This window comes from Syngnathus typhle, linkage group LG1 (assembly GCF_033458585.1).
Source record: "Syngnathus typhle isolate RoL2023-S1 ecotype Sweden linkage group LG1, RoL_Styp_1.0, whole genome shotgun sequence".
NCBI lineage: Eukaryota > Metazoa > Chordata > Actinopteri > Syngnathiformes > Syngnathidae > Syngnathus > Syngnathus typhle.
The window spans coordinates 9,641,974-9,657,010 of NC_083738.1; the positions used below are offsets into that span (position 1 = coordinate 9,641,974).

At 40.3% G+C, this 15,037-nt stretch overlaps 1 protein-coding gene across 1 annotated transcript; it reads right to left on the reverse strand.

The window, feature by feature from the left end:
- Window positions 1–114: 114 nt before the first annotated feature.
- xkrx (XK related X-linked) lies at window positions 115–11,321 on the reverse strand. The gene is made up of 3 exons (XM_061291023.1): window positions 10,515–11,321; window positions 5,296–5,555; window positions 115–3,922 (listed from the first exon to the last, which is right to left on the reverse strand). Exons 1-3 carry the CDS (start codon window positions 10,841–10,843, stop codon window positions 3,072–3,074), a joined length of 1,440 nt encoding a protein of 479 aa, XP_061147007.1. The 5' UTR covers window positions 10,844–11,321; the 3' UTR covers window positions 115–3,071.
- Window positions 11,322–15,037: the final 3,716 nt, after the last annotated feature.

Genomic DNA, 15,037 nt, shown 5'->3' on the forward strand with positions numbered 1-15,037 from the left:
ACAGGAAGTCCGACAGTGGAGAAATGAGGAAGTGTGAGAAACCTTAATGAATGGAAGATGTTTAAAAATAGCTGCTGAAACATCACATCAACAGGACTTTATACTCGAAGCAACTTGTTTTAAATATAGAGGGTTTATTTTATTAAGGTTTCAAGTCAACAATAAAGTAGTCAAGGCACTGGATGCAAAAAAACTCCATAAACATTTATCGGTAAAATGGTGAGAAATCAAAATAGAAGCTCATTCAGTGGCAGAAAGGTCACATTAACTTTGTTCTACATTGTGACAAGTGGACTTGTCATTACAAAACCATAATAATTACTTTTTAAAATGGTTATCTTTTTCGACCTGATTGACATTCAGTCTACACTACTCACAAAATGTTAATGATACTTGACTTTCTGGAGTGAAGATTTACAATGGACTTAAAACTCAATCTAACCGTCAAGAGGTCAACTAAAGTTGACCTTTTCTAAGGCTTTGGAAGTCTAACAATTTTATGCTTCAGGTCTTTTTTTTTTCTTTTAACAAGCAGCTAAACGTCAAATTTTCACAAATGGTGGTTTATCGATGAGAATTTTCATCGACGTTCACTTTCCACCGGTATCTCTTTTGTAACTTTCTGAGGAAACCTTTGCAGGTTGTTGTGCCTCTGAAATGTTCACCTTGAATCCAAACATCCCAAACCTTCTGCAAGTAGTGTATTTTCTTGCTGTTCTGCTCATCAATCATGTTTGTTTTCATGGTGTTTGCCTCTTTAACTCAAAACAACTCTTGTTTCCCACAGATCTTGCTGTCACGTTTGCCCGAACAATAAACCAGTTTTTAACAAGGCGAGGCATGCGTCGCAGCCGGTCCAAGCAGTTCGACAAGCAGGCAAGAAAGGTTAATTCCTTAGAATCTGACCTCTTACAGAGTTTGTGCAATACGACTGAGCTGCACTTTTTGGCGCACAATCCCCCGCACACCTGCTTTGGACGCGGTCCACTCTGAAAGCATTCTTTGTCCCGAGTAGTGTACATTCTTGCAAAATCGACTTCGGTGGGAAAGGCAACAGAAATAGTTCACTGATATATGTGTTTTTGGATAGGTACATCTGTATAATAAAAAGAGTTACACAGATAAAAATGCTCACTTTTGACGTCAAGTAACAAGATGTAAAGTAACAATATTGTGGTTGTGGTATCTTGCAGTATCTTGAGTATTTTGGCAGGGTCAAAATACTACAATTCCCACCCACATTACAGTTTTTATCATTCAGAATTTGGATGATTACAGATGAGAGCTCATCAAAACCCCAAATACAATATGAAATAAGTAACCATTAGCATTATCACTAATGGACAAATTAGGTAGAAATTTGCCTTCATAATTGTATTTTTTTTTTTAATACATTTTATGACTCCACACAAAAAAAAAACCATCACTGTTTTATTTAATCTACCTTTCTACAATATGCTAATTTCTTGATGTACGAGAAACACCTATCCAGTGCAACACAGTGGTACCAGTCTATTAAACATTTCATTTGTGACTATAACACAACATTTAAGGTAAACAAATTGGCCCGAGTGCAGTAGTGTATAATGAGTCCTTTAAAAAACATATACATCTAAATATGACTTGAACAAAATGGGAGTTAATGAATGATGTCATTTTGGTTCAAAATATTAGAAACAGCTCTCAGTGTGCTATGACAGTAATGACCACATTATTACATTAGTACTACATACTTGCCACTGAGCATTTTTCCCTAGGTTTGATTCAGTGATTCCCAACCACTGTGCCAAGGCACATACGTGTGTTGGGAGAAGTTTCACTCCGAACATTTTAATTCACATCATTCATTTACTACAAATATATTTTCCATTATTCGCATTAATATAGCATCACCATCTATCTATGCCAGCAACGTTAAGTGACAAAATAATCAAATACTTTTCTGCGAGTGAGTCAAAAGTCCAATGAACCTTTATATCCACTGGTTGCCATTCAAAAACAGCTGGTGTTGAAGTAAGTGGACTGGTTTTACCTGTGCTAAATCAATACAGATTGAGATCAGGATTTTAACATTTGCATGTATGACATGAGGTGCCACAAGATGGCGCCAAAGCGCTGTTAAATTATCAAATCCAATCCAGCCAAATTATCTTTAGGACATAATTTTAAGTGATAGATAATAACGGAGAACAAGCTTTGTATGATGGGGAGGAGCTAAACATGGGTCAATCGCGGAACATGTTAAGAGTTTACGCTGTATGTACCTTTCACGGGACTTACTGGGAATTTATTGGAATAAACCACGACTGTAATTGAAAATTGGCTCTTAATATTGCTTAAATGTTAGTCTAATTGTGACTAAAACAACAGTACCGTGTTGCCTTGATTTACAAGTGACTCAATTGAATTTTTGACTGACTTGTGAGCAGCAACTTGGTACATAGCATGAGTCGTAGCTCACTGCACAATTAGTAGCACTTTGGCTAATGGTCCACAATTTTCCCCCCAAAAAGTTTTCAAGCTAATGCCACTCTCAGATTAGGCTAATCTCAATGGGAAACAAAAACAAGAAACTGATATTTGAACACAAACCGTACAGCAACACATGTAGACATTCGCAGAACCATGTACGGGACATCTGTATGTCTGTCTGCTGGTTTCATTGTATCTAATTAATATTTATAAAGTATTGTAATAGCATTTTTCTCTTTAAAAATTAGATTACAAAATCTGGGTTTATTTTGGGGAAATTAATTAATGGCAATTTCATTCGTTTCAATGGGGAAAAAATGTTTACGTTACAGTTGAGTTAGGAGCCTGGTCATAATAAATTACATGCGTACATCAAGGCACCACTGTATGAAAGATTACTGTATTATTTGTTGCACCACCCTCACTCTATGTCACTGTCATAGATGAACAAAGACATGATTTGTGGTCATTTTCAGAGCATTTGAGTGAAATGGAATCATTTGTTGCAGCGCACCTGATGAGCTATCATGGCTCTCCAATGTAGCGCGGCACCGGGTTGGAAATCATTGCCACTAGCGGGTGCTCCTACGATTGTGATCTCAGGCATATTCCGTGATGTCATCCAGGATGTCCGTCTCCTGCTGCTCCGTGTCGCTGTTGAGGTTCCGAGGGTCCAGCAGCTCACGGGGCTCGTCGGGCATCAGCACCATGGTGGCGGCCGTGGAGTAGGACGGGGCCATCTTCCTCGTCTGGCCTGCGCCCTGGCCTGCTCCTCGACGGCAGCAGATGCAACGCAGGCAGTCGTGGATGTTGTGCCGGAAGAGGCTGCGGCACGGGTGGAAGAACTCATAGAAGAGCAGCATGAAGAGCACGGCCAGGCTGTAGCAGATGAGCAGCTGGACGGCGAGCAGCGGCGCACACACATATTCGTAGAAGTCCGACTTGAAGAAGTACCACAGTGTGATGAGGAGCAGGTTCTCGACAAAGCGGGCACTGTAATAAATGGCTAGCCGGTCCCAGTGCTGCTTGCGGTCAATGAGCTCTCCGTGGCTGAGGTCCAGCTGCACGGCCGACCAGCAGAAGACGTTGATGCATGCATAGAGGAGCGTGAACAAGCACAGCACTATCACTGTGCCCAGCTTGGAGAAGTTTTTCTCCACGTCCTTGGCCAGTGAGCCCTTCTTGGCCCAGAACTCGGCCCAGGGCAGGAAGAAGAAGAAGATCAAGTTGGCCATGCCCACTAGGATCACCCAGTGGGTGAGTGCTGTGCTCATGAGAACCAGGGCGGTGATGCGTGTGGTGATCTCCAGGCCCCGCCACAGGATCATGCACAGGTAGGCGGACGGACGGAAGCGCACCTTGTAGTCGTCATAACGGATCTGGACGGCCAGGACACTGCACACCAGGGCCCCGTATATGATGGAGATCTTGGTGATGATCATCAAAGTCACTACAACAAGAAAAGATTGTGTTAATCGCAGAGCACATCTTCCTCATACAGTATGTCTCGGTCAAAAGCCTTATAATAAATTAATAAAAACCTTCTTATCAAGCCCCATTAGCCCAAACCACGCGAATTATTTTATTGTACTAACCTCTTTCCATTTTATCATTATTTAGTCAACTAAAAAACTTTATTTGACGAATTAATAAAAATAGGATTGAATATTGAATCATTCCTTGCAATCACTCTGAGCCTGATTTAAAAATACGACATGCCAAGAAGATAATTTAGCAGCTCAAATTGACATTGTTGTGCTGCTTAAAAGTTTGACATACTCAGCAGATCCTCAGATCTCGAGCCAAGGTGGGACAAAAAACTCCAGCACGCTAAGCTAGCCGTCAATTAGCGACCTCTCTGTGGCGGGAGAGTTGTCGTATGTAAACAACATCTCTCAACCTTCAAGTTGAACGAGTAACAAGTCACTTGACAAGTCAGGCTTTCACAACAAAATATGCTGACAAAGTGTTACAAGTTACAGTGCGTCACGTCTAACCGAGAATACGCGACAACTTAAAGAGACTCAACAAGAAAACACTAAGCTTTCACAACAACTTGGTGAACTCTTGCTCAAGTCATGACATCATTTAAGTGGCACACACTTCCTCTTTCATGCATCTGGGCAAACACGGTCTTCCGCACAACTGTACTATTCGTCCTGTTATTTCTGTGATTGGGGGGGGGACTCCCGAGTAGTGTTCTGATATTGGACACGTTTCCTCGTCACAGATGGTGGTGCCTGTCGTGGCGGCAATCCCCAAACCCGCTGGTGGACACGGGCAGTAGGGGTGCCGTCAAGCTGAGTCCAGGACCTTTTTGGCCTGCGGGACTCTGGGAGCAGCTGATGGGTAAGGGCTGGCTAAGTGGAATGTGGCTTCTGCCAACATTCCCGCAAAACCTCAGACACTAGTGCATAAACAAGCAATGAAATTATACAGAAAGATATTGCCGTAGTTTGACAATAGCTTAGTTAGCTGACTGAATGTTGATGACAATAAACATTAACAACACACGTGTAAATGACCACTGAGAGAGTCAGCTAAAACTATGGTATCCATTTTGTATCATAAGTCCATTTACGGTAGTAATTATCAAGATAGGCCTAATATTGAATTTTGGGATGAAATATCAGGGGAACCAAAAATGCATTAAAACTGACTTCAGATAGGATGTTCTCAGAAAAAAAGTGGTCACTTGTCACAATGATCTGTATCGACGTTTACCTGTAGCTGGAAGGACAGGTGACGAGAGAATGCCTACCCAAATTCCAACATGATAGTTAATGACTTGACTTCCAACTTGAATAACCTTAATGATCTTACGTCGAATGGGGAGGATGTATTTCTCCTGGATAGTGGCGTACAACTGAAGTGTGAGCTGCGGAGTGGAGCCCAGGAAGGCCTGGATGACGGTGGTGCGCTTGAAGGCGTTTCTGTGCGTGGCCAGCATGCGCTCGGAGCGGCTGACTTCGCACTCTGTGAGCGTGCCCTCGCCCCTCTTCAAGTAAATCTTCCTGGTGATGGTCACGTAAGGCTCTTCCTTCCTGCCGGCTTGGAAGTACACCATCAGGGCATCAAAACACCTACAAGACAAACACGGAGTACTCCTTTACAACTTTACTTTCAAGAAGAAGCCTGATAACGCTACAGAGGGTTTGGACACACCTGATTTAGAAGTCAATGGGAACTTTGAAAAGATTTCTCAAAACCATCTTGTAAAATAGCAAAACATCACATTTCCCTAGCAACCTCGACATTGTGTGTGAATAAAATTGTCATGTTGGCAATACAACAGCGTAGACTGGACTGATGTTCTGATACAAACTCCAATTTAAAGGACTTCTTACCCACAAATATATATCTTTTTTTTTTGCTGATAAACTGTATAAATGAAATTATAGTGCATGTTTGTTACTTGAATTTGGGAAAACAAGACTGTGTGGCGCCATCTTCAGGTTAACCACATCACTGCATTTGGGTTTCAAATTTGTACAACCATCAGTATGAACACCTAAACTTGATTTACTTAGTACTAATGGCTAGTAAAAAAATATATATAAATAAATAAATAAATAAATAAATAAATAAGGACCTAATATGATCCCCCATTCCTAATCTTAATCTAAATTCTACGCTGCAGTGTAATGAGGATTTCTCCTTGATGGATGATAATCCCTACATGTATTTAAAACATTTTTTATTATTAATTAAATGGACTTGAGGGTTAAAAGATCCTAAGAGTGTTTATTCTATAGTAACTAAACACGGGTCAGTTCATGAATATTGACCAAATACAAAAGGAAAGCTGAGGCCCCACCAGAGGGCAGCCTAAGGAAAGAAAACATGCTTCCTTCCCTGAGGGCTGAAAAGCTTAACAGAACCTTTCAAGGGTGTGGTCCTGTAAACTTTTCCAAGGTGAATGCTGTCTGTGTTAAGTTGCAGGACAAACAGCACACTGTTCGTTTTGCAGCCTCCACAAGTCTCCTGGGTAGAAGGAAGGTATTCACAAGCACACAATTCTAAAAAGAGAATTCAGTGCATCTTGGTGTTTCACGTCACTGTGCTGGAATGTTTCGCAAGGGTGCTGACCGGCTGCTGTAAACGTGACATGCTGGTCCTTGACCCAAATGTTGTCAGCTGGCAGCAAGCAAACTCTTATCCCCACCATCCCCCCTCACATACTGATATGAGCATTTGTGTGCTCCAGCCAAAGCTCTTGGGAGCCAGCTTGGAAATATTGATGAATAAATTAGGCAAGGGAATCAATATGGTGACTTGCTTTTACGGCCGTGTCTGCTGGGGTTCAAGCCGGGAACACAGAGCAACTGTGACACCGATCTCCCTCAGGGAATTCTTTCGACAGCGAGATCATCCTGTTTGGGACTGCCCACAATCAAGCGGCCATGCCTCTGGCAAGACCATGTATACATTCAGGTGTGCGGCAACCACAAGAAGCCGCGCATGTTGGGACGAGTGACAGAGTATTTACGTTGTTTGGCTTGCTAAGTATGCACTTGAAAAGACAAGTTGAGACAAGATCGACAACTTTACTGACTGTTGGGAAAAAAAACAAACATTCAGAATTGCTACGATGACGCCGTGCTCCTCACTGAACCACAGAAATGAGACGGAATACCTGGAATTCACACATAGGTGCCGGTATGTTGGCTTCAAGTGACCACGCAGACAGTCCTGATATGCTGAATACTGCTTCGTTGAGCTCAGCCAACCGGGGCACTATATTGGCTTTGAGTGACCATGCAGACAGTGCATGATATGCTGCTTGAGGCTATTGAACTCAGTAAAGAACCAAGACTTTGCCCAAACCAGTGGACAAATCGACATATCAGTAGGTTGTGAGGTTGGTTTTCGTTTTTTTCTGGCATAACGTTCCAGTTGTTTGAGAAAGAAGATGTTTTACTGCGTGGTCATGAGCTCAGCCATTAAAGCCTCCCTGAGTGTTGCACAGGAAGCCAACAGGCAGCAGAGGCAATGTGTTTACATCGACTTGAGATAACACAGAGGAAGCGCAACATAGGACTAATGCTACTGTGCTTCAGTGTGTGTGTGTGTGTGTGTGCTCTTTCTGGCCTTTGTTTCATTTACATTCTCCTCAGTGTGATATTCAAAGGTTGTCACATGCTCATTGTCTATTTAAATCATTGACGCGGGGAGCGCACTCCTCGGTGTGAGCGGTGGGAGCCTAAAGCAGAAAAGAGATAACAGCTGCTTCTGGTTATGTGCTCTGCAACTGAAATTGATGGGTGTTCCGAAAAATGGGTTGGAGTATGTTTGCTTAATGTCTTGACAAGTGCCATCCCTTGAGTTTTCTCTTTCTGTCGCGCTTGGGTTTATCGCACTCAAAAACCGATCCCCACCCTTTGGTGCAAATTCCAAAAGGATTGGGACATATGACATTTATACCTACAAGTAGTTACAATGGAAGCACGTTTCCAAAACGTCTTACTAAGATAGCTACAATCGTTCCTTCAAATATGAGTTTTTTGACAAACCATTTTTTCTGGCTTTAACTTGGGAGCTCAAACTTGAGATACAAGCATACTTTGGCAGGTCGCGACAACAACAACAAACAAACATTCACATTAACACCAACAGACAATTCTCAAGTCTTCAAGTAACCTACCATGTGTGTTTTCGGAACGGGGGAGGAACTCGGAGTAGCCAGAGAAGCCCCACGCAAGCAAGGGGAGAAGAAAAAATATCACTACACAGGAAGGCCAAAGGCCTGATTCACACCCATTACCTCTGCACTGAGCCAGTTGGGCTAAACAGTCATCTACCGTTGCCACCTTCTTTAACACTTTAAATCCCATTTCATCAAGTTATTGTTGAATGTTTTTATAAAGTAATACTGTACAATACTGTAGAATGCAATAGAAAAAAATCAGGGTGGTGGTTTTACGGGATCAGAACGGAGTAATGAACAAAACTGCTTCCACGCATGTAAATGTCGAGGTTGGTGAATCAAAGCTCACAATGTCGAATGGGTTTCTTGCAGGGGGGTGTGTGAATTTGAGAGTGCCACAGTCTCTCCCTCGCCCCATGGCTGCTAAACAGGTTATCTTTCTTCCTAATACCTCTAGAATAAAAGTGCACAGGGCTATTTCTAGACACTTCTCCGATCGCTCCTTTTAACTTTAAGATCAGCTGCATGAACAGGACACTGGGAAAGGATTGGCCAAGATCAAGCTGTAATAAATCTGAAGAACGGTGTGCTTGCAAGGCATTGAAAGCTACTGAACGGAGAGGGGATATAAAAAAAAAAGAACGAAAATCAATCGCATGGAACCCAGTGGTGGGCTGTACATTCATCCCTATCACATGTGATAGAAACATTAATACTATAGAAAGTGTAATTTCACAATTCAGACAACAATAATGACAAAAATACAAAACCTCTCAGTTAAATACATCACAGTCAGCAGAGTTGATTATTAAAAGTAGTACTGTGTGCAGATTACTATAGACATGTTTTGCTAGTTGATTTGCTCTGGAGGCTGATTAGTAAAATCAATAGTCCTATTGTTTAGTATAGTTTAAGTTATACAGTATCTGCCGATTCTGTAAGTGAATATGGCAACACACTGAAGCTGAAAAAGTATTGTATTGTATTGTATAAAAGTAGTGACGTATATTGGTAGCCGGTCTCATATTCACTTGACAGAGCCTGGACATGATCATTAAAAATATGAATTGGTCACTGTAAAAAGTAAATTCAATTGGAGCAGTCAACGTTTGGATTCCAGTTGATGATTTTCAACGTCCATGGCAGTGAATGAGGTAATAATATTACAATTTTTACATTAGCTTTACGTTTATTAAGGTTATTCAAATGTTTCACAGAGTGATGGGGACAGTTTGATTAATTCAATTTCACTTATTTGTCAACGTTTCATTGGTTGGTGGTTGAACAGTATGTATAACGCAACAGATTGTGTTCAGCTTCGACGGTTCCAATATATCATTGTGTGGGAGAACCTTTTATCCAGTGTGAGGCCTTCTGTTAATTCCATCTGGACTGTGAGTCTATTTGCAATGGGAGAATATGGAAGAGTCCAAACACATACTTACATTATATTGGGATTATTATCTTTTTAAGTGCAGACTTTTAGATACAACTCTTGTTGTGCGGTAATAATTTGATCATACCACTGTATCTCTTTGCGATTAAAAACGTCAATTTTGAACACAATAAAAGAGCTATATAAATAAACTGGACTTGACTTAAAGCACATTATAATTGCAAAAGCCATTGCGAAAGCGCTATATAAACAAAGATGCTGTTGTGAGGCTGCACATAAAGTATCGTGTACAATTTAGTGTTTTATTGAACAGTGAAAACATGGTGCGAGGCAGACGGGAGAAGAAGATTGTCAAAAAGAGAGGAAATAGGAGACAAAGGAGACGAGGGCTTGATTTGGTAATTTATCTTGTGTTAACTGTATAAATGTGAGTGCATTTAAGCTATGCACAACACTTTGAGTCCAATTTGTGAGAAGTGCTTGTATGTCAAGTTTGCAAAAATGCATGTAAACAATTGGCAAAATGACGGCTCGTATCTTAGAAACTCGTAAGTTGGGTCACTTGTATCTGTATTCTACTCCATAATTTGCCAAATAGGCTTATTACTCTTTTCAACCTCTATGGATGATGACGGAGTGGTCTTGATTGATCTATTGACCAAGATCTTGGGGAGAGGAAAAAACAGGGACAGCTCACCATGAACCAGGGAGCAATGATGACAATGATGCAACAAATTCAGAGAGGCAAGATATTTCTGTGACTGGTTGGTCAGAGCAAAACTTGTTACAAACATACCTGTACCTATCTGCACACATGAATACATTTTCTAATCAGCATCTTTGGCGAGTAAATGTTATAGTTCATTTATTTTTTAAATTAGATTATTGATCATTTGAACTGCTCCACATGATGTACGCAAGCGGCTAAGTTGCAACCTGTAAATTCGTTGATCACAGTATAATTTGTTTTGGTTTTGTTTCCAAGTATTGGAAACCTACCTGATGATGGGCCCCAAGAGCAGCAGGTGCAGCAAAAGGACCAGCGGCCGGTCTCGGCCTACGTCCCGGTGGATGAAGATGAGGGTCATCTGGATGAGCACGGCCGGCAAGAGAATGAAGGTGATGGTGAAACCCAGCCAGTGCTCGTCGTCCGTGCGGTGGTAGCTGCGGCACAGCACGGCGGCGTTGAGCAGCTCCGCGCAGTACAGCACCGTGGCGAGCACCACGCCCAGCGGAGGGCGCACTCGACTCGGATTCACCACGACTACAACTTCGCTGTCCGACGCCGGGGGATCCGCGTAGGAAATCTCCCTCTCCTGCTCCTCCATGGCGACAACAGTAAAAATCCAACTTTTTTTCTTCACGCTTTAACCACCAAAGCTGTATTTAAATGGAAAAATCTTAGCGTCCATTAATTCAATGCTTAATTCGGCTCCATCTCTCCAACCTGCCACCATTGTTCCTTCCAGCGATCAAAATAGTTAAAAGGTCCAGTTTTGAAACACTGATAACTGGAGGAAACGCCTGGTAAGCAGCTGTCTTCGTTCCTGAGCCGGTGTTGTGGGTGCGCTCGCTCCGTCCGACTGTCGGCGTGGAAGTTCCGCCTCGTCACGTCGTCAGCTCAATCATTGTTAAAAGCTTCAAATGTCTTCTTTCTGGCTTTGTCTGAAATTCGGGACTCATGACACTAACTTAGTGGCGGCGGCGGTTGGCGTGATTGTGGCGGCTGCATGTGTTTTCTTCAGCTGTTTCATGGCATGCACCCTCCTCCGTGGCTGTGCAAAAAAGAACACGCAAGCTGGCGTACAAAATAAATACTACACCGGAAGTGAAAATGTGTGACATTTAAAATAAGAGCATTAAACCAATCGTGGATATCCGGTTTAGGTCCTTCCGTACTAATTGCATATTTTTATACGTTGAGTTTTTTGTTTTTTTTCATAAACCAACATCCATTCTCAACACCACTCATCCTGGTCAGAGTTGCGGGGTGCTGGAGTCTATCCCATTTATTCTTAAAAAAAAGAAAAAGAAAATGTAAACGTAAATGATTATGTCTGTGTATGTTCTTCTGTGGGTTTTAGCTTGTCTTTTTTTAAATCTTTTTATTCTATTTATTCTATTTATTTTTTTATCTCATGCACGGATCGGTTGGCACTTTTTAAATTTCGTTGTACATGTGACAATGACAAATAAAGATCTATTCTATTCTATTCTATTCTATGAAACAAAAAGACAAAAGAAAAAAGCCTATATTCTCGGGGATAAGGAATCTCGTCATCACATTTTGATTTCCTATAATAATATACAACAGTACCACTAAAAAGTTCGTAAACACTCCCCAATTTTTTCCCATTTTTTAATTAATTAATTAATTTATTTATTTATTTATTTATTTATCAATTTATTTATTCATTCATTTATTTATTCATTCTTATTTTTTTTATTTACTTATTTATTTGCTTTTTTATTTAATCAAAACAGAATACGTTTTTTAATTTAGTCTTCATTGCGGTCACCTTTTACCCAGATAACAGCTTTGAACATCTTAGTATTTTGTCAGTCAGCTTTATGATGTGGCTGATTCTTTAAGATGTTGTATTGATATGATGAGACACAAGGGTCTTGGTCCCCTTAGGTATGCACTTCAAAAAATATATGACATAATAATTTATTGCAAATTATTTTGTGGACACCAAAGTTGTGCTATATGTGTTGTAATGTCGGTGCTGTAGAAAAACAATAGATAAATAAAAATCAAACCACAGCCCAAACCAATGGTATCATAAAGCAATAAGGCAGATCTTTTAGTATTCCACGGGCATGTATGAACATGTGTTGATGAGCAGGACCATTGTTTTCTTATTATGCGGCATAATAGAAGTACAGTTCACCAGTACTCACATTTTAAAACACGATTGCCTGCTGTTAGATATTGGTTAACTTTGCATCCGCTTAGCTACCGGGCAGATACATAAAAACTTTGCCTAAAATTGACTTTGTTTTGTATAAATAAATAGCGACAAAACAGCAATTTCATGCTAAAGTCTAAAATTACTGCGATGGTGTACAATGGCCTTTTGTGTGATGAGAAATAATTGTGTATAAAACCTAAATGCTGTACTTCTTCACACCAAATTATACAGTCAATGTTTACAGTAACAATTGGTGTGTCACTTGACACTTTCCTTTTTATTTTCCTTTTCTTTTTGGACGTAGCTGGAAAAGGTAAATACAGTAGTTACATAGGTGTCCGATAACAAAGCCCTTCAGGCACATTCCTGGAGAGCAGCCTTTTCCAAGTCGGTTATTCTTGTTAAGTTGCTTATTGTTGGATTGTTTAATTCAGACAGGAACACATTTTCTTGGGAAACAAGTCCAGTTTTGTTTGGTAATTTCGTGTCTATTGGGTTTTTCAGCATTGGTGTGAAGCGTATAAAGAGGGCGTACCGTAATTTTCGGACTATAAGTCGCGTTTTTTTTCATAGTTTGGGTGGGGGGGCGACTTATACTCAGGAGCGACTTATATACATATGTATGTTTTTTTCTTTCACTTTTTTGGGCATTTTATGACTGGTGCGACTTATACTCCGGTGAGACTTATAGTCCGAAAATTACGGTACTTATTATTTGTTCTTCTGGTGAATTTATAAATGTGTTTTCTCACAAAGAAAATGATATGGTTGTTCAGCTTCAGAAAATTCGTTGTGACCTGAGACCTGGCAAATGTGATATCATTTTCAGTTGACAAAATGGCTGCCCTCAAGATGTGGATTTTGCCTGTTTAATTCATATTCCACAAACGAAACATTAATTAGAACACTGACTAGATTACTACAAAGAAAATCTGGGGGTTGACTTTCACTTTAACAGAAAAATGTGCTTTTTGGCAGCAAACTCTCCAGAGCAGAACTAGCAGCTGCATTCTGTTAGTTCCATACAGATGACTCCTTCAAATGTTATCATGATGTTTTCATTTCAATCCTTGTCTCCTTAATGATTTTTTTTTTTTTTTTACCATAAGCTGAGACAGGAACGGACTGCCGCTTAGCAGTGGGACACATTTAGCACTGAGAATTCAGTTGCTTTGCACTTCCATTTTTAGAGTTCACCCACTGGTTGTCCTAGGACTTGTTGTGCTGGGAACTGTACAGTAGAGAGAAACAATAACAAAGAGTGACTCATTCTGTAACTCATTGACTTTTTACACGGACATGTCCTCATTTGTCACATTGCTTGTTCGGGTCACACTGGCTTTATGGAACAGATGTTAAAATTGCTGTTAAGAGAATCAGTCTGACAGTTTGGTTTTAGCATGGAAAGCAAATGAGCTGCTGTTTCTTGAGATAATTCTATTGTTCTGTAGTCAAATGCACATTGTCAAACATTGTAAAGGCCAGACATTTTCAAAACTAAGAAAATGGTCTTGTAGCGTTGACAGCATATTGTGGCCAATTAAAAAAAAAAAAAATGTAATGAATGATGTTTTCCAAAATTAACTCATCCTGACATATTTCTAGTCATGGGAATTCTCTGTTCAATATTAGGCTGAAAGTACACTGACCTGCTATTTCCGAAGCCCATTTTATTCAAACCAACAGTGCCATCTTGAGAAGTCAACAACTGCTTCATAAAGAGAATTTGAAGCTTCATTTTCATATCACTACATATTTCTCAAATGATTCCAACCCTTGTTCTACATGTTCCAAAACAAGATTGCCAAATCAATGCAGATTTTTTACATTTTTACCCCCTTCAACATTCCTCAACCAATTTAAATGATTCTCATTATCCTATATGTCATCATTTTACATTTTAAAAGTCTCAAATTTGGAATTTTGAAGACGTTTTACACAATTTTTTGGGTATAATTTTTTTGGTGATACAATACTAAACTTCTCACACATGTATGACAGTTAAAGATCCTGAAAGTGTCTTCAAAGATTATTTGTCTTTGTCTTTATGCATGTTTGAAGATAATTGTTGAAAACGTATGCAAAGACTGAGGCTACGGTAGAACGCAATTATGGAATTATAACATTGTTTTAAATTCAAATTTTGCAGGGTTGTTAACAATATTCAAATTTATCTATATATTCACTTTACAGGTATATTAACAGGTTACCTGTCCAGTAAGAAATGCTGGTTGTGACATGTTGATCCATACACGTTATTCAACATATCCAACATATTATTCAATTTTCCATTGTTTTCTCTGAAAGCTCAGAGCTCACTCCGAACACGCTATCTACTTCCTGTCAGATTTAATCTCAGTAAATGAGTTGCGACTGGTACCTACTGAAGAGAGGGACGTGGAAGCGGCAGACAGCACAAATCTAGGCTCGTCATTACTAATGGATGCTTTGCTCTGGGTCACTGACTCCAGACGGTAGAGGTGGTGTGCGCCTGTGGGGCCTGGCAGAAAGCGGAAGATGGAAATATCATTACGTTGCAGACATGAGGCTTGCAGGGTGCACCTTTTGTTTCAGATCCGCCTCTGAATCAGACTGTAAGCCCAGAGT